Raw genomic sequence first — 20,645 nt, 5'->3', positions numbered from 1 at the left:
ATTGCAACCATGGCTTCAGTTAACTGTTTGCAACCTATGATGGCAAACATTTAAACTCATACACTGTTGGGACAAGTGCTATTCGCGAGCAGCACCTATGAAGGCCGGCACAGCACACGAGGGTGGTGGGTGAGCATCACCACCACACCCGGCTGCCTTTGTTACCTTAGTGGCGATGTTTACGCAGCGCACCAGGTACTCATTTGAGGCTGAGTCGACCTTGGGGAGGCCCATGACCGGTTCAGATAATCGTCACTGGTGTTGGCCTCGAGCGAGAATCGAACTCGAGTTGCCGGGTTCGTCGTGCAGTGCACTAACTGTTGCGTTACCGCTCCCCATACTATTTACACACACACACGTGGTATTCAGATATTTTCTTTAGCTAATCAACTTTCATGATGGTATGGTAATAAAAAAGCAAATCGTTCAATTTTCCAAATATTACTTTTAATTTGAAAAACACTATTTTTCATAAATGGATAATCAACGATTTGTAGCAACATTACAAAACCACAACGAATAAGATAGCCACGTAAGTTATGAATATTTATGGGGTAGGAAAAAAATCTTTAAAACAAGGAAATGTAATGCAGGTAAATCCCGATGTTTGACGAGGACTCCTGCTGCGTCGAGTAAATCCATTACCAAATAATCAACGCGCTCCATTACGCCCTGCTGCATTTTTAAGGCACACACGCACACGCAAAATAGCGTGGCATTGGGCCTTATAGCCCAGAGTCTCAGCCGAGCCATTGTGTATCGAGTGTTTGTGGCTGTACGGCTTAGGGGTTATGGCAGTGGCTGAAATAATTCACTTAAAAAATTGTGCGACATTCCTTTGCTGTCTCCCTGCTCACGGTCTTCTGCTAAGAAGGCCTTAAGGGTGACTTGGGCTGTGTATCGATGCACTGGACACCACAGCCTGGTGTCGAACACCAGGTGTTGAAGCACTAACATAATGTGAGATCACCAGGGATTGGTTTATTACTCGTGTTGTGTATGATGTGCACACCTGAGTGCAGGGTATAATAGCTGTAACCACATCTTTTGTGGGAAATCCAACCGCACAAATGAAGTAATTAAATGAACAGATACATTCCCATGCTTGACCTCTGGTGTCTGTGATCTTGGTACATGGCCAGTATCTCTTAAAAGATGAGAAGGCTCTTTAGCTTTGGTGACTGAGTGGGATGCCCCTTAAATTACCCACCCATTCATCCATCTACATGGGGGTGTGTGTGTGCGTGCAGTGGGGAGCGGCAGTGTAGCGGGTTAGCGCTTTGCGCTACGAGTCCGGCAACACGAGTTCAATTCCTGCTCACGGTCAACATCAGTGACGATTATCTGAACCGGTCATGGGCCTCCCCTAGGTCGACTCGCCCTCAAATGAGTCCCTGGTGCGGTGTGTAAACATCACCACTGGGGAGACAAAGGCGGCCGGGCGTGGTGTTGGCCACCCACCCCCTCGTGTGCCGTGCCGGCCTTCATAAGTGCTCGCAAACAGCACTTGCCCCAACAGTCTGTTCAGGCTATACGGGGGATCTTTGTCTCTGCTGTACGTTTGTGTGGGGCTTCCGCTGGCAACACAATGGCTCCCTTTTTATTTTACGCACGTAGTGGGGAAATGACAGTGCATGCTAGGCATCCCTATGGGGCTGCTAAAAGTGTGGCTTAATTTACGAAGTTCTTATGAGCAGAATGTGTGCTTTGTGCTTGTCAATGAACGTATTCCACCTTTGGCTCATGGAGGGGTAGGTTAGTAAGCATTTTTAGCAGCTTAATTGACAGTTTGTCTCAAACTGTCATCGCACGTGGGAAATTTGTCTATTTAATCGTTGTAATCGCCACTTGGTTCATTACTTTATTAATCATTAACTGTAGATTGAGCGTATAGACATTGGAGTTAATATATTACTAAAGCGTATTTTTGTCTCAAAAATATGTATTTGAATCTTCACTTCAAAGAATAGCAAAGCATATTTTTCCCCATGTGTTCTTAATGAGTATAGTCCTTGCAGGTACGTGCTTGGCGGTGTAGTTATAAAAGTGAGGAGAGAGTTTAAATACTTTTTAGACATGTAAGCGGATGTGATCGTGGCACTGCAGGGTTTAGTCAAATTCAACTCCGAATGGGTTGAAACATTATCATCAAAGCATTTAGAGAACAGCAAATGCAATTTTTCTCAGACTCTAATTAGTTATCCTACAATAGCGTCGAATACCATTTTATAATATCATTTCATAGATGTGGTTTTAACGTAAGCTTAACACAATTATTGTTCATTCTCATCCTTAAACTGTTATGAGACACCCATCGTATGTGTGTTATACATTAACGCTTATAGGTAATGTAATATAATTGAATACCACAGAGGAATTCCCATGATTTTAAAATACGGCATTAATCTCCAGACTTCATCCACGAAATGGCACCTTTGCAAAAGTGGTCAATACAGGAAGAATTTCACATTACATAATCATGGTGCAACGCGGAAATAGCATTAGCAAAGCTACGGTTTGGCACCATTACAAACACCCTGCGCACATGTGTTCGTGAATGTTGCACTCCACCGTCCAACATAAGCCCTAATTTTTAGCCCAAAACCCAACGTAGCGCATCACGAAACCCGCACAGCATCATATCTAAGCCAGTAAATATGCCGCTGTGTGGCATATGTTACTGGTGTGGACGTCGTGGGCAATTATGGACTCGAAGGAGGGCTTTTTGGCGTCGCAGATCTGATGGCATTGTTTGTCTACAGTATGCCCGCTGCCAGCAGCAGCTGCAGAAATAACATCGCTCGTAATTGCCGCGCACGTTCTCCGTGACCACCGCAGCAATTACGTCGGGAAACTCGCTCTCAAGGTGTTCCGTCACTGCGGGCTTTTTTTGCCGCGCTTCTCAAGATTTAAGGCCTCTAATGCGTCCGTTAATTGACCATTGCCGCCAACGTCCTTGCTCAGTCACCGCGCAGGAAATCTCTCCCAATTGTGTTTTTTTTTGCGTGCGCTTTGGACGTCACCGAGTGGGAAGTGGGAAGGAGGGAGAGGGCGCCAAAAATGCCTTTGGAAACTGATTCTCTTTCCTGGCTTTCTGGGGTCCCAGACAGAGGGACAACAAATGTGGTCCATGGCAGCTGCTGCTTTGTTTTTGCTTGTTTACCTTTTTTCTGCCAAATGAAAGCAAATGAATCCGATAATTTAACACCTTATGATAACACGTGAAATTCCTTTTTCAAATCGTCTCTTTGGAACACGCAGAGTATAATTCTATTACTTTAGTGAAGTTGACTATTGGACTGTACAGTCTCAAATCGGTTATCACGCTAAAACCCACCGGCCTGTATTTTCTCTTTTTTTACATTTAAATAAGCCACAAAGATGTTTGTTACAAACCGGTTTACGGTACCATGTAGCTAATTTTATAGCAGCCACTTCCATGGAAATCATCCAAGGCATTGCAGGCAATGGGATATGAAAATTCTACATTTATCCAAGCAGGTTTTTAAAAGCATGTTTGCACAGTTTGCCCTAAACCTTCAATAATCCTAGCTTGCACCGTCACTGATTACGAGTGCATAAGGGATTCCCTGTTAGTGTGTGCACATGACTGAAGTATACTCGCAGGTGTCACCTGAGCCTCTGCAATCTTAGCCTCTCGACGTCTGCATCGGAGATAAATTGGAGGCGCATGCATACACGTGTAAACAGAATGATTCCCTATTAAGCCTGGCAGGGCTGACATGGGGATAGGGCGGCTTTCGTGTCGATCAGCGGCACACAATTTGCACGAGCAGGGCCCTCGTAGGAGCTGTAGGACACTGTTGGGAGAGACCGTGGCTGCCCGGTGAACGGCCTGCCGGGAGCCCAGACACATTGCTGACATCATAAATCACCAAAGAGGCGGCGCATGTGACGAACGTTTGCTCTGGCTATACGAGAAGCGAGCTCACAGCCACGGTATGTATGCTGATCTGTAATTCAAGCCAGCGATTGATGAGAAAACCGTTATTTGCCTAAAATGGCGCCATTGCTTCATTTTCCCCGCTTGGCGACCATTTCTGGAAGTTTCCATCAAGCCGACTGATTAATAATCGCAGGAGTAAGCACATTTTCTCCATGGTTGCGGTTTGTTGTGGTGTTTGAAGTTTTTTACTTATTTGTTTTTTCCTTCCTTCATAAAAAGCGCCAATGCTAGTTCATTAGCGCGGTAGAGCAGATGTCTTTCTTTGTAATGCGGCCAAGTTTCTCCATATTATCGTAGGCACAATTTATAATATGAGCACTGAAAGTGCAAAAAAAACCTTTCTTTTCAGCTGTGCATTTTATTTAACTGTTAATCATTTAGTTTTTACACGTGCGGTAAGGTCTGCATTTTGTTATTTAACTTAAAAAATAAACCCTCCAGTGAAAGTGTGTGAGTTAAATTTTTTACCTTGTGGAAATATTTGTTTTCAAAAAATGATGATGAGCCTGTTGTTAATTATAAGGAACATTGCGTTTTATATGAACGTCATATTGTCAGAAATGTGGTGTGTTAATTTAATGTGGTTTGACATGAAAGCTATCAGGTGCTTTTGACAACATCTTGAAATAGCAAATGAATGTTTCCTACATTAGCATCATTTGTTGAATCCACACAAGGGGGTACCACATTCTGTTTGTCACTTGTCAAATAGTGTATAGAAGTGTACGTACAAAACCAAGACCTTTAAATAGGAATATTACCAGGCTTCAGATGTATAGAATCTAAATTTGCTTGAATATCCTTTTCCCACATTATTCCATTCACATTGCATTATTTATCATTATATTCGTTTCATGTTGAAAATTGCTGGCAATATTAAATCGAAATTGGTTGCCATAAATGAGTATTGCATTATATACAGAAATATAACTTGTGCATATAATTGTGCTCTTTGATATAATAAGTGTTAAATTGCACAAGGTGTCATGTGGCTATATATCCTAAAAAGATGCATTGGAACCTTAATGAAGATGATACTGCAAGGGAAGAGGAAGAAAACAGATCAGTTGGTGGAATAATGAGCAGTTACATGTATGAATGTTGAACTTCTTCCGCACTGTACGAAGCCAACCGTGCCAATCAAGAGGTGCGAATGAGACTCCATGAGACACTAAATAGATGAGATAAAATTGCAACCCGTCACTCATCACAATACGACTGCAATTCCTCATAAGACGTTGCTATGCACAACAAGAAACGTTTTGATTATTGTACAAACTAAAATCGGAAAAATGTATCACCAACTGAGCCAGGTTCTTGAACACTGCTCATCGCTAAATATTTGTTTGTTGTGATGTTTTTTTTAGCAAGTTGTTGCACAGTGGAAAGGGTCATCTTCCGCTTTTTTAATTAGCAGTCTCAGACGTACGAATATATGATCGAGTGATGAAATTCACCACACAAGTAAACTCGAACGCAAGGTTGCTGCAAGCCGCGTGATCGCTGCAAAATACCCTCACTGAGATGTTTAAACAAATAAATTTCCGCGCGTCTAGTTCCAGTTTATTTCAGCCGACTGAACGATGAAGTCCCTGGTGGAGTTTCCAATCGTCAACATTACTTGCGTGTTGATTCTTAATCCTTGTTTTTTAAAGTGAGGGCTTTTTATTGTACACACAGGCACAGTGTCCAGTGCTGTTGTTCCTGCCCGGCCCCCTCCCCTGTGAGCAGTGTTGCTGACATTATTGCTAGATTTTGTTTTGTCTTTCTCCCTCTCTTTCATTCGTGAAGAGGAGGAGACTACTCCTCCTGCCCTGTGGCGTTCACTGCCAGTCTTGTGCTCCACGAGGGGATTTAAAACGCAGTCGTCTAACCCCCCCCCCCCACCTCTTGTCTTCATTAAAAAAAGGCCAGCCGACCCATGCCAAATGGTGGCACCCAGCCACCTGCATCGGTTAGATGACTGCGGGTTTTGCAGTAACTTCCACTTTTTGGCTGGGACAAATGGAAAGTTTGTTTTTTCTCTTTCAAAAATAGTTATGTATCGTATCTACCAGCAAGCACAGAGGTTGCTTAAATAGAAAAGTAAAAATCGCATGGACTTTAACGTGTGATATGTATAACACACTTTTTCCTCATTTGGTGAGAAAAAATACCGTGGTTATGTGCTGTCTAGCTCTCCGGCGTGGTTTTTTTTTCAGAGGGGAAATGTGGAATATGTCGAACAACAATAACCTGATTATACATTGGATTAATACGTGTACATATGGACATTGAGAAGCCCAGATTACTTTTCTGCAAACGAGTATAGCAATGCTTATTAATCTCTCCTGCCTCTATTGCCTCGGTGGATTGTAAGCGATAAACAATGTTTGATTGGTAAAGGTAAAACCGGTCTTGGGGGTTTGCCTCGTCTAAACAAAATGCTGTTCAAAGACATTCATGTGGAAGGCCCGAATTGTACAAATGTAGCAAACATTGTTCTTTTGAGCATTGTGTGAACTTTTTCTCCAGCAGAAATAATTAAGTACAGGGCAACTGTTAAGCACCAACCCTATGGTCTGCGAGTCCAAATGGATCAATGGAAACTCCAGTTGTCTGCGGGTCGATGCTTCCTCTTATCTGTGGTATAGCCATTAGGATGATTCACCCGGAAGTGATTTGTCAAGCAATTCCGTGTTTGCAATTCCATGGAAATAAGCCGAGATGCGTGGCAATTTCATAATATCTGCCTTTATTACACACTTGTTTTCGCCTTGGAGTTGTTTTCCCAAATTTTGGCATAAGACCTACTCATGTTTGTCCATTATTGGCACTCCCAGCACATCAATGAGGAAAAGAGGAGTTCCACTTTATTGACACATTTGGTCTCATTACAACCACATTGACCATCTGTGATATTGATTGGTTGTCCTTATACATGCAAGGAATAAAACATGTTTGATAATGTTTAGGAACTTCAAAGATTACAACAAAGCCCCTTTTTTGCTCTTTAGCACTGCAACCCTAAATCAATCGGTAGATGAACATCTTTATGAACGACTTGGTTTTCATTACAGCAGGATTTTCTGTGTTCTAATTGGCTTTTGCTAGAAAGTGGTCAAAAACATTGTTTTTATCCATATAGAGTATTTCCCACATCAATTCTACACATTTTGTCTTCAAATAACGAGGATTTTTTTATGTTAATATTGCATACGTTTAACAATATAAATTCTGATGTTCCAATGTTTTGCTAAGTGTTTTATATAATGTTAAATTTGGTGTCTATAAATTGTCCACTGATTACACTGTGGAACATTTTTTTTGTTCATGGGTAGTAAGTGTTCTTTCCTAATTGCTTATGCCTCAAATACAGAAAATTGATATTATTCCCCACAAACTTTGCTTTTGTGACCAGGACAGTCATATTTTCAAATGTACCTATTTTCAATGAGAAAACGTGTGCATTTGTGTCATTCCTACACACAAAGTCCTGGTCACAAAAGCAAAGTTTGTGGGGAATAATAGGCATTTTCTGTACTTTTTAGGCATAAGCAATTAAAAACTAACACTTGCTACCCAGGGACAAAAATCGTGTTACATAGTGTTATTTCTGTTCCATTCTGGCTTCAAACTTCCATCACTGTGCTCATAATTTGAATGACATGTGCGTTTCTTGCACTGGTTTGTATTGAACATCTTTATGCTTTCTGGCTATAGATGCTAACATTTTTCCATTTTGAGTATTATCAATTTAATTGTATAAAAAAACGCATCGGTGGTTGGCTTACCACTAAATTTGATGATGAAATCGTTTGCTATTACGGTCCTTACTCTTTTTTTCTCTTTGTACACTGCGCTTCATTTGCCAAACAGAGAAAGTTAACGTTTGGGTCTCCGTTATCTTGGAAGTGTATATTTGTAGAAATACATTTATGCAAAGAGGGGCGGGGGGGGTCACAGCCGGAACTCCATTCCTATACACAAAAAACACAATAGGCAACAACGTGAATGGCGGCTGCGCAAGGTATACCGTGTGGAATAAAAATAGATGTGGTACCCAAGTGAACCCAAGTTGGAATCCCTGCGGGGTGACGTGCGGAAACAGAACGTGTGTATTTTTTTTTCCCCCTCGTTTGGTCGGAAGAGTTCACTCCGATTTGATGCCTTCAGCTCCGCTACTGATTTATGCGTAACTGTCGCGACCTGTCTTTTGTGGAGAAAAGTGTGCCAGCGACTTGGGAAGGCGTGCAACTTTTGCCAGCTTGTGCAGGGGTGAGAGCCACAATTGTTTAGATGTAGGGCTTTAATGCTTTACACTGTGAGCGTTTACCTGGCTAATGCCATCTTATTTAGAGGTGATGCAGTTACACTGCAGTTGAAGATCAAGAATGGATTTTTTTTAGCGGACTGCTTTGCCCAATAAATAAGGTTTGCTTAGGCACGCACATTTCACAAAAGTCCTTTCCTCATCTCTTTCCACTTCGACTCACAGCCTGAGCAGTTTGGTAACCTCAATCCAAATGCGTTAAAAGTAATTGTGTGGGAATATATTACACTATTACCATTGCTCTGCATTCTTGTAATGGGATGATATGTTTACATTTCTCACTTTACTCTCATTACTTTATCGATTCGACTCTTATGAAGGGTGCATTTGTGGTACTGCTGATAGTTTTAAGTATGGGGATTGGCTTGGTCTTTAACACAAAATTGTGTACGTGTGCCGAGCAATTGTTTGCTTAATTTTCCAGCTGTTTCTAAATGTTTTTTTGCACATGTATGTGTACTTCTCAGCAATCCTATACAAAAACAAAAAGCCTTGAGTGGGAATATCCCAAAAATAACTTTTACCAGTTACACCTTGATTAACCACTACATTTAAATTACAGAGAATACAGAGAAGACATTTTGAAAAGTAAGCTATCAATAATTAGATGTTTTACTGTTACATTTTTATTAAACTTCTGAATCTAGACTATTATTCACATGTTATTTGCAGTGGCGTTTTCAGTATTGGTTCCAATTTCTAATTTAAGCCTAAATTAAGAAATACACATTAGCATTTTTCGTAAACCTAGTGCTTGTGTTAATCCCAGTCATGATCTTATAGTCTTAACTTGAACATATCATCGCTGCTGCCGAACCTGTGCAAAAGACAAACGTAGACCGTGAGTTGGAAATGTTGGAGATGACCAGACGGGTGAAGCTGTGCAGCCAGGGGGATGGATGAATAGGGGAGAGTCCATATAGTGTCGTGTTTTTAGTTTGTTGTCCTTCCCGCTCCACCCCTCCGTTCAGCTACGTACAGTGCAAAAGAAGTTCAACGTACACACATTGTGTGAAGGACGACGACAGACGGGGCAGTTTGACCAAATGGGGAGCGAGTAAAAGAGAGCGCAGAAGAGTGTTGAGCAGAGAGAGTGCAAACTCTTTGGGCGGCGTAAACTGCTGTGTGTGGGCACAAGTGGGGCAGAGCAGGCCGTCTGAAACACGGGGAAAGGCACGCGTTGGGGGGGTGGGGAAATGGGCTGAGGGAGAGAAGAGGCCCTGGCGTGTTTGCCCAGACCCCGGGTCTGGCGGTGTCGCTTGCCGCTTTGCTGGAGGGGGGGGGGGTAGCCGACGCGGACGTGATTGTTTGTGACGTGCCTGCAGGGGTTGAAGCGGCCGGCGCAGCTGTTCACTTGACTGCCAGCCATTCTGGAGACGTGACTGGTGTGACGCTCGCATTCGTGTGTGCGTGTGCGCTCGCTCGCTTCCTTAGCACATGCGTGTGTCTTGCGTGTCTGCCGCGGTGGTGGGTGGAGAAGGGCGTTTCTTTGGCACCGTTTTTCAATTCATACTCGGAGGGCCTGTAATGATGCCAAGGAAAAGTGGCATATTTTGTTTTATTCAGGCAGCCACCTTCGAAATTAACTTGAACATTTTTTGGAAACACTTCGTGAGAATTTTTATTGTTTTATATATATTTTATTATTTAGTTGTTTCCCTTCAACGTGACTTTACCGAAAGAACTAAGAATATACTTCTCAAGCTATTATTTGTTGAGGTGGTTATTTTTTTTGACCAATGATGACTGGCTACAAACATCGTGTGGTGGCTTGAGCCTATACATGTGTGTTACTGCTGAGAATTTTGTTCAGATTTGTATTCTTTCAGGATGTTTAAGAGTGATATAATAGCAAATATTGCACTGTCCTGATTTTATCCCTGTGATGAATGCCATTATGGTGATTCGAAATTCTTATATTGATATGATAGATCACTGTATTGATTGTTTTATATAATACATTTACTGTCATAAGCCGATATACAACCCTTTTGGAGCACCTATGAAGTGAATATAGCTATCTAGCAATCTTTTAACGTTCATAAATAAGTTAAGCTTATGCGTCAACACTCTTCTTACTATCCCTTTATTTGCGCGGCTATCTTAAACCTGTCAGATCGACTAAAGTGAAAGCGTGCAGACAGACAGCGCCACTAAGTGGCATTTAAGCTTCTAGATACTGCTTGTAGGAGCCGTTGCTGATAATGCACTTGACAGCGATTGTCATGATCACTGTAGCGACGGCGCCGGTGAAGGTTGTCTGTCAGCGGATGTATTGAAGCCGAGCTCGACGCGTCTGCGCGTTGTGTGTCCACGTCTCTCTTTGTAGCCTGGGATGCTGGGGTCAGAGCTGGGCATGACGAGCCCAGGGCCCATGTCTCCGCATGGAAAGCCAGGCTCCCCTTACTACCCGTTTGTCGCCACGAACCCCCGCCGGAGACCTCTGCCCGACTCTCCAGGCATCGGTAAGTACTGCGCGTGTTGCGTGCACTCACTCTGCGCGACGAGCAAGCTGCCGACTGGAAGCTACAAACTCGGGATGCATGCATAGGGCACGGTGAACTCATTACGCACGAAGTGTTGGCCACAAATGAACCACAATACCTTGCTGATCTCGTCAAGGTGCATAAACCATCACACAAACTCCGGTCATCCTCGCAGCAGCAGCTACTTTTGGATAACCATCGAACAAAGATGGTCACCGCATCGTTCGCTTTCAGAAGCGCTTCTGCAGCCGTCTGGAACACCCTTCCAATATTGGGAAGCCACTTTTAAATATAGATATAAAACTCATTTCTTCAGAACTGATTTTTGTATTTGGTTTGTCCTTCCCCCACAACTCCAATTAGCACGGTTGGCTACGTACAGTGCAAAAAAAAGTTAAACATACATAAAAACACACAACTAAACTACCACCACTCTGATGTAGATGATCTCCTGTTTGGCCTTGCACTCTTTTGTGGCTAATACTATTAACAAGCACTTGTTAATGTTGGGCAGTGCAGCCAAGACCCATGGCTGGCTGCCTTTTTTTCCCCTCGCCATATTGCAGATGACTAGACCTGTGCCAGGTACTTTTAGTCCAACTAGTACAGTGAAGTATGATCAAACAGCTCCCCCATGACTGATGTGGCTTTTTGGAGGCCATCATCCAGCAGTGGATTGACAAAGGGATGAATGTTATTATTTTTATGAAAAAAAAATCTGACTAGTAATTATTTCCTCGTGCACAGCTCCACAGTTCACGTACGCAGAGGCTTTTGCACCACAACCTGTGTGGGAGCATATTCTGCCGAGCCAAGCCGCACAATGGAAAAGGGCCAAAGTGGATGGGGGGCAAGGGTGGGAGGGGGCACAAGAGCTTGGTATTTTTATCCACGTGCCGATTCACGGCATTCAGCACCTCGGTGGGGTGGGGGGGGGGGGCAGGCTCACAATCGTCAGTGGTGTGGGATGGATACGGAGGCCCACTCCACACTATTCAGAATTTAGAATCAGAATATTGATTTATACTGGAGGAATCCGATGAACTATAAAGCTCTTATTCACAGATGTTCTGTAGGGGCGGGAAATAACGTTACAACCACAAACAATGTAAGAACATGATCGTCGTCCAAAGTACAAGGAAGGTAAATAAATAACCCAAATACATTCATACAAATAAACTAAACCATCCCCATCCTCCCAGATAAAGCCCACTGAGGTATTAACTTATTTTTCAGAAGCGACCTGGCCACAAATAATAGCTCGCCAAAGTGGCCCATCGTTTGGACATTTTTAGCAAGGTATGCAGACTACATTCTTTGCTCGCCCCCCCACCTCCCCATAAGCCAGTTTATGATCGTGGTTAAAGGTTAAATATCTGGAACATTTATCACAGGTTTCAATAGAACTTGATTTTGTCAAAGTAGGAAAGGATGGGTTCATGAAGTACTATATTACATACTTTGCAGGCACGGTCAACTCAAGTGTCAAGAATCAGATGTTTAGGCGAGAGTAATGTGCTTTAGCTTATGGCCTTTGAGTATGGTACGAATTTCCTGGCAAGATTGGCTCGGTGACTTGAAATGTTGGGATAGATGTGACGACAAGATGGCATTGTAGATGCGCTTGAGATTGGGAGACTGATGGGTGGCACACATAAAACGTTGGAGGAGAGCAGGCTGCTGAGACGGGCATTGGAATGGCACCAAGAGGTTGGCAACAAAGGAAGATAAGAGACCTTCAGCCAGATGGTGGGCATGGTGCTATTATAGCCGTTCAAAGCGGTCAGGTGTTGACTGTGCAACAGTTGCTGTACGGTCTGACAGAAGGGAGGAAGGAAGTCCTGATGAGGTATGTTGGCACCAGCGGCTTTCGCTGTGATGTCTTGACCTTGACTTTACAACGCTGTGTATTTGGACACAGGTGTTTGTTTATTGAGTTTTTAATCCAGCTGGCCAGGATTGGGCAAGGACGTTGTCTACTTTTTCGCCTGGGCAACCGGAGGGCACAGACTAGGTGTGTCCGTGTGTATACACGGCAGGATGGCGATTGTGCTGCGTTGCCGTGGCTCTCGCACCACATTTGCCACTCGCATAGAGGATTGGGCTCCGTGTGGAGCAATTTAGCACTTTGCGGGAAAACTCCATGCAATGCAGAATGGCTCTTGAGGGGGTTTCGGCCACTTGCACATACGCATGAATAGGTGTGTGTGTCAGGCAAAGCAGAGTCTGGATCAAACAGCACCGTTTTTTGGGGGTGGGGATTATGCCATTATCTTGTGACGCTGTCCCCGTTATACCCCCCCCCCCAACCCTACTTTGGGATTGGTTTGCATTTGCAAAGAGCTCAGCTCGGTATTCATAGTGAAATTGTGCCAAAATTTGCTTGGGAAAAGTGAGAAATGGTCTTTCTGGAAAGTGTCGGGCCCTTGATTGTGTCTGAGCAAAGGGATATTCTTTTTCACTCTCTGGTCTTAAATTGCAAAGGTCTCGATAGTATCAGGGAACCACGTATTTACATTTTAAATGAACGCACACATTTTTTTGCCTGCCATTTATTGCCTATATAATTATTTCAGTTCATAGACCTTTATTCTCTTTAGTACCTGTCTGTCACCATGCCAGTCTCCTCGCCAGTCTCCTCCTAGTGCTCATAATAACCCACGTGGGCGAATGTTAAATTAGACAGTGGAGCCCCACTCGATTGCGCGACTTGCAAAACAGCCCAGTTTTTCAGAGTCGTGAGCTTGACTTGTGATGCCTTCTTATCGCTATATCGCACATCCAGGCTGTTTGTTTAATTCCCCTTCTGACTCGCATGCCTTGCTGCCAGGCAAGCTGAAAGAACCGCGCTTGAGCTCAATGTGCCGAATTTAAATGCATAGCACGTGCAAACTATGCCACTTTGATCCCTCCTTTGCATTGACTAATGCTATCTCTAAATTATCAGTCATGTAAATCCCTTGTTTACAAATATTTCCAGAGGGCCAGTGTTATAATAGGCATGGTTGAAATTTTAATAGAGGTTGTTGTTTTTTTGTGAGGTTTATTTGTTACCCATTATCAGTCCGGCAGCACGGCTGATAATTTGATAAGCATACACATATTATAACATACCATTTTGAACAACTCTCTACTGTCGTGGCAGAATGCCATTTTTAATAGTGCAGCTGTATTTACTGGGCCCTTAGTCACCGTTGCATGAGATTGGCAAGCCGCTATTGGCCGAGCGGCTTGCCTCTCATTACCGCCCTGTCGGTGTCGCCGCTGACTCATTGATGAGCCTCGGAAATCACTGGATGTGGAGTTTCGGGAAAGTATGGCTTGGACCCATTCCTGCTGGCCCACGACGCCATGCTGGGAGGCCCAATGTCGTGGCACAAGTTAATAACAACTGGCGCCCTATTCTTCCATGGCCAAGGGGGACCTGAGAGAGAGCCCACCAAACTCTGTCTGGTGGTGCTGTGTCCGAACGCCATTGGCCAAGGCCGCACGTATTGCTGCAGAAAGGGCCTTTCAAAGGTTAATACTTGGTTCCTTTTAAAATCATCCGTACTGCGTGTCATTGTTTTCAGCGATTGTTTATTTTCGTGCTGTGCTTGCGCGGCTCAGATATTGAGACCGAAACAGAGAGCATTTTTCCACAATTCTGGCTGTTGCCTGATGAGGCTGGTGGTAATTACCTGCAAAATGTCGTATTCAAATTGTCAAGATTGTGGATTTGACTCTCCAACACACCGGTATGCTGAACTAGTAACTAATTGGTGTGTATTGTTTATGTGACAAACCTTCCTAATTGGCTGTGTCGGGTGGTGGCGGGTTTAACGACACATTTATATTTATTTCATCTAACCCAAAAAAAACCTTATGGAGGATATTGGTCGAAAGCCTACGTGATAAATTGATTGCAGTGTTTATTTTAGGCAGCTACATTGCCTGATTTATGGTGTATATTCTGCTGAGTCATGGTGCATGGTCACTGATTCAAGTAAGTCCACAGCTATCCATTAATTGATTTGGGGAGTTTAAAAAAGCATCAACCTGCTGTAAAGTGGATATTCAAAGCGTCTATTGCATCATTCACAGGAGTGTTGGCAAATTCTCGTTAATATAGTTCAGAAATGGCAAATTCAAAAACACAACTGCCCCTGCATATCTTTTTCTCACCATGTTTTCGTTACAAGAGATCATCTTAATGGCCTCATACATTGGAAATAAACGTTGGAATTTAGTGCATTGTTTGAATGGAATTGTGTTCGCTTTCTGTTGCAGATGTTGCAAGTAAGAAGATCAGGAAGATTCCTCCAGGGTTACCATCCTCTGTAAGTGTTGCTTTGTTCTCTTTAGTATCACATGTTAAATTGTCTTATTTCAAAACAAGATAATGGGTTGATTTTGTAAAGGACTTAAACACGATGCCTTCGTAGGAAGCCGCTGGAGCTATGCACTTACAGTGAGGGAAAAAAGTATTTGATCCCCTGCTCATTTTGTACGTTTGCCCACTGACAAAGAAATGATCAGTCTATAATTTTAATGGTAGGTTTATTTGAACAGTGAGAGACAGAATAACAACAACAAAATCCAGAAAAACGCATGTCAAAAATGCTATGAATTGATTTGCATTTAAATGAGGGAAATAAGTATTTGACCCCTCTGCAAAACATGACTTAGTACTTGGTGGCAAAACCCTTGTTGGCAATCACAGAGGTCAGACGTTTCTTTTAGTTGGCTACCAGGTTTGCACACATCTCAGGAGGGATTTTGTCCCACTCCTCTTTGCAGATCTCCAAGTCATTAAGGTTTCGAGGCTGACGTTTGGCAATTCGAACCTTCAGCTCCCTCCACAGATTTTCTATGGGATTAAGGTCTGGAGACTGGCTAGGCCACTCCAGGACCTTAATGTGCTTCTTCTTGAGCCACTCCTTTGTTGCCTTGGCCGTGTGTTTTGGGTCATTGTCATGCTGGACTACCCATCCACGACCCATTTTCAATGCCCTGGCTGAGGGAAGGAGGTTCTCACCCAAGATTTGACGGTACATGGCCTCGTCCATCGTCCCTTTGATGCGGTGAAGTTGTCCTGTCCCCTTAGCAGAAAAACACCCCCAAAGCATAACGTTTCCACCTCCATGTTTGATGGTGGGGATGGTGTTGTTGGGGTCATAGGCAGCATTCCTCCTCCTCCAAACACAGCGAGTTGAGTTGATGTCAAAGAGCTCCATTTTGGTCTCATCTGACCACAACACTTTCACCCAGTTTCCCTCTGAATGATTCAGATGTTCATTGGTAAACTTCAGACGGGCATGTATATGTGCTTTCTTGAGCAGGGGGACCTTGCGGGTGCTGCAGGATTTCAGTCCTTCACAGCGTAGTGTGTTACCAATTGTTTTCTTGGTGACTATGGTCCCAGCTGCCTTGAGATCATTGACAAGATCCTCCCGTGTAGTTCTGGGCTGATTCCTCACCGTTCTCATGATCATTGCAACTCCACGAGGTGAGATCTTGCATGGAGCCCCAGGCCGAGGGAGATTGACAGTTCTTTTGTGTTTCTTCCATTTGCGAATAATCGCACCAACTGTTGTCACTTTCTCACCAAGCTGCTTGGCAATGGTCTTGTAGCCCATTCCAGCTTTGTGTAGATCTACAATCTTGTCCCTGACATCCTTGGAGAGCTCTTTGGTCTTGGCCATGGTGGAGAGTTTGGAATCTGATTGATTGCTTGCTTCTGTGGACAGGTGTCTTTTATACAGGTAACAAGCTGAGATTAGGAGCACTCCCTTTAAGAGTGTGCTCCTAATCTCTGTTCGTTACCTGTATAAAAGACACCTGGGAGTCAGAAATCTTTCTGATTGAGAGGGGGTCAAATACTTATTTCCCTCATTAAAATGCAAACCAATTTATAACATTTTTGACATGCGTTTTTCTGGATTTTTTTGTTGTTATTCTGTCTCTCACTGTTCAAATACACCTACCATTAAAATTATAGACTGATCATTTCTTTGTCAGTGGGCAAACGTACAAAATCAGCAGGGGATCAAATACTTTTTTCCCTCACTGTATACATCTAGGTTTAAAACTCATTTCTTTGGAACTACTTTTTGCGTTTAGTTTGTCCTTCCTCCGCACCTCCGATTAGCACGGTTGGCTATGTACTGTGCGAAAGAAGTTCAACATACATGTACATACAAAGACATACATACAAACTATTCCATGGTAGGTTGTTCACATTTTTAAAAACACTCCTTACTGGAGACTGGTCACAGGATGTAAGTGTGCACGCGTCGTTCAAGTCATGTGTGGATGAGCAGGTCCTCAATCTGTTGAGGGCCGATTCTCCCCAGCCTGTGATCTCCATAAATACTTGGGTCCACCCATCAACCTCCCGCCGACGAGTCTATGCTGCCGCCGCCGCGATACCGCTGAGTGCACCGAGCCCATCGCAGATGTTCCGGTGACATCTGCGCGAGACTTGCTTGATGAATGGAAGTCACTGCCGCTTACGTGTGAGCGCGCACGTGTATGTGACAGTTTGATTCTGCATCTTTGGGAGGGTATGAAATGCAAAGCCGGGCGCCACGGTGGCGAGGTGATAACTCCTTCGCCTGATATATAGGAAGTCGTCGGCCGAATCTCGACGCTGACGCCTGTATATTTTGGAGTTTGCATATTCTCCCTATGGTCGCTTGGATTTTTTTCCGGGTCCTCTGGTTGTTCCCTCCGTGTTTAAAAAATGCGTTTGGAGGATTTTGTCTGCTCTATAAAATTCTACATGATGATAAGCCACTTGGTTCAGCTATCGTTTAAGGCCAGGTCGCTTCTTAAAAATAGCTCTATAGCTTAGTGTGCCTTACTTGGTAAGATAAAAACTAGTTTATAGAAGCCGAGAGGGGCATCTGCACTTTGGTGAAGCTGCTCGCCCCTTCTTCTTGCCACGGGCATCGCGAGTACGATGAGGGTGGGGGGTGACAGGCAGTATTGCGCATCACGGTCATGCTGGGGTGGGGGGAGCCCGCACCATGATGTTGCCCCACACCCTCTCGCCGGGGCGCCCCTCTCCAGCCTTTGCTACCGCCACTACCCTGGCATCGACCGGCGGCCTCCTCCCGCGAGGGGATGGGGCCCTGTCAGGCCCAATCTCCTCCTAGGGCCCGCTGTTTGATGTTTAATTAGTTATCATGTCGTGGAACAGGAGGACAGGCAGAGATTAATGGCCCGGAATCTGACGAGATTTACATTAATATTAATAATAATCCCCTGAGTAGGGGCTTGCGCTAGGGCTGCGAGGGGGTGGTGTCAGGATTCGGAATACGTAAGAGGCAGGCCTTAATGGCCTCTGTGGACCGGTTGGTCCTTTAATATGTATATGAGGCTCCAGGCAGCTGTTACAGCATGGCAACCCGCAGTATTCTAGCACGTGCGTACAGTAACAGCCACTAAACCTTGTTTAACCTTTGGTAATAGAGAATTAATTACAAGCGAAATTGCTGGAGGAGAATAATTGTCATGGCTTTGTTATATTAACTAACAGCCGAAATTTATTACCCATGCATGATCTTGGTGAAGATGCAAAGCTGAGCTTTATTAAGGGGTGGTTGGCAGGCAGATTTGTTAAATGTTATTAATTGTTAATGTTGAAACATTTTAATGTATTTATTTCATTTAAACTACCCCATCACATACATAGTGTGCACTGCTGTCATACATTTTGTACGTAGGCAAAAGGTTTTCATGAACCTAAAATAAAATCTAAAAAAATACTTGGATGAGATCATACATTTCAATTGTACGTTACAGTTTCAATATATTGGTTGGAGCATTGATACAGTGGTTCGCTTACTGCTTCGTATTCCTGGCCATGGCTAACATTGGTGTTGAGTGACATCTGAACCAGTCCTGGCTCCCCCCTTCAATCTGCTTTGACCAACATGGCGAAGTATGGTCATACAAATCCCCAGGATAAACATGTGATAGTGAGCTCTTCATCTAGCAGTGGAATTTTTGAAAAGGCTTTCATGATATACACATTATTTTGTAACTTTAGTTAACGTGTACTTTATTTAAAAAAAAACAATGTTTTTATCTTGCATTGTTGATTTAGTGTAGGTGATTTTAAATATAATATGAATTCAAGAAAAATACATGGAAATTAAAATTTTCAGGCCTTCTCAACAATGTCGAAACATTATTTGCTGACTCTATGCAAACGTATTTCAAGGAAAAATGGTAATGCATTTTATTTAATGTGGCTTTATATTGAGGAAAATGAAACCATCAGCTATTGTTATTGTTAAATGTGCAGCTGCGCTAAACTTTACATAGATCTTCAAACCATTGGCTCTGAAAATGAACACAAATGCATAAAACATTAAATACCTTCTCAGGCATGTCACAGTCTTCCCTTCAATCACGCAGTGCGATAAAATATACAAATTAAAAATGGCCACTAAGGAACATTTTTTTCATACACAGAAATAAGTTTGTATTTAAATTACACTTTGTAGGTTATCTACTTATTGAACGAAGTTATTAAATATTTAAAATAAAAGTGCTGCCGGGAACCGGCGGAGCGTGCACGCCTGTGTAAATGAGTATCGCTCGCAGATTCTTAGCCGGAGCTTGGCTCGTATTCCCCCGCAAGCATGCGCAGAATGCTCGCAATTGCGGTCGAGTGTCGGAAATCGAACTGCCGCTCCGCGCCCCGGCAAAAAACGAGCTGCGGCGCGCGCGGAGGGGGTGGCAAGCCCCCGGCATCGTTGCTACACCGATTCGCTGCGGAAAGGGGCCCTCTGGGCCAGAATCAACGAGCAGCGCGCGCGTGGCTCTGCAATCGCCGTGTGGACCCCGTGCGCCATTGTTGGCTCGTGAAGCGAGGGCTCGCATATTTGTTCAAGCGTCGCACAAGGCGGTTGTCGTCGTCGTTGTTGTTGAGAGGGCTCCGGCGGAGATTGTGAGGACCGGCGGAGGGGAGAGTGCGGTTTTAGTGTGCCGAGTGCTAGCGTGCCATTCCAAGCATACCCTTCCCAAACCTCAAATGGTGTTTGTTAAATGAGGGGAATTTAAGTTAATGTTTCGGAGTATTTTATATGTAATGTATGTGGTCTTGCGTGTGCGTGTAATTCCCCCGTGCGCAAGTGAACTTGACGGTGTGAACTTGTTTACTTTGGAGCATTCAACTGGAATCTGAAGAAATGTAGACATATATGTAGGTGTACACTGTGCATGCGTAAGTAATTGTGAAAATTTTGATTGAAAAAAAATCTCTAAAATGTCATGCATTTTGCTAAGTTTTTCACATTAACGTTAATATTTTCAAATCTTCAGCAATGTACTTTAATTGTGTAACTTAATTTCACACATGATCTACCAATAATATCTGAAATAATTAATTGAAGTGCAGAAATGGAAAAAGTTAATTGTAGCCATGTTCTTGCGAGTAGCAGCAACTAGCACTGCTCTCCTGTCACGTGTTTTGCTGCTTAATGTCTCAAATCGTTGGCAATTTGTGGGTCATTACCTTTCAAGTTTGTAACAGAAAAGTGTGGGGTTTTTTTCAATGCCCCAAATATTACAATCGGTCTTTTGTTAAAATGACCACAAGGAAACTTGACCATGGGCACATCCTATGGACTCTAGCTCCCTCTACTGTTTAATGCGTTAACACAATGTAAGTGCTCAGTGCACGCTCTCGTGGCAGAGTGAAAACAACCAAATGTATAATAGTTAGAAACTTTACATTTTCGTATTGTAACTGATGTTGGCCTATATTATTTGCTGGTTTTCGTTGCCCATTGCGATATGTAAATATAAGGTTTAAAAAAAAACTTCAAATCTAGAAATAAGGGTCCTGGTTCACAATCTCTCACTATCCGTTATTTACACCTCCCAC

At 43.4% G+C, this 20,645-nt stretch overlaps 1 protein-coding gene across 15 annotated transcripts in view; it reads left to right on the top strand.

Annotated features, from left to right (window-relative positions):
* LOC116942220 (transcription factor 12-like) overlaps window positions 1–20,645 on the top strand; it is a 188,511-nt gene that overhangs the window by 91,277 nt on the left and 76,589 nt on the right. For all 15 annotated transcript variants that reach the window (XM_032953923.2, XM_032953927.2, XM_032953924.2 and 12 more), the window contains 2 exons: window positions 10,609–10,744; window positions 15,035–15,084. In XM_032953923.2, coding sequence (XP_032809814.1) covers window positions 10,609–10,744; window positions 15,035–15,084 — 186 coding nt within the window. The remainder of the gene's footprint in view (window positions 1–10,608; window positions 10,745–15,034; window positions 15,085–20,645) is intronic.

The sequence above is a fragment of the Petromyzon marinus genome, chromosome 13 (assembly GCF_048934315.1).
Source record: "Petromyzon marinus isolate PM22_M1 ecotype Great Lakes invasive population chromosome 13, UKy_Petmar_22M1.pri1.0, whole genome shotgun sequence".
Taxonomy (NCBI): domain Eukaryota; kingdom Metazoa; phylum Chordata; class Hyperoartia; order Petromyzontiformes; family Petromyzontidae; genus Petromyzon; species Petromyzon marinus.
The sequence above is the reverse complement of the archived record's forward strand: the minus strand, read 5'-3'. Positions and strand labels throughout refer to the sequence as shown.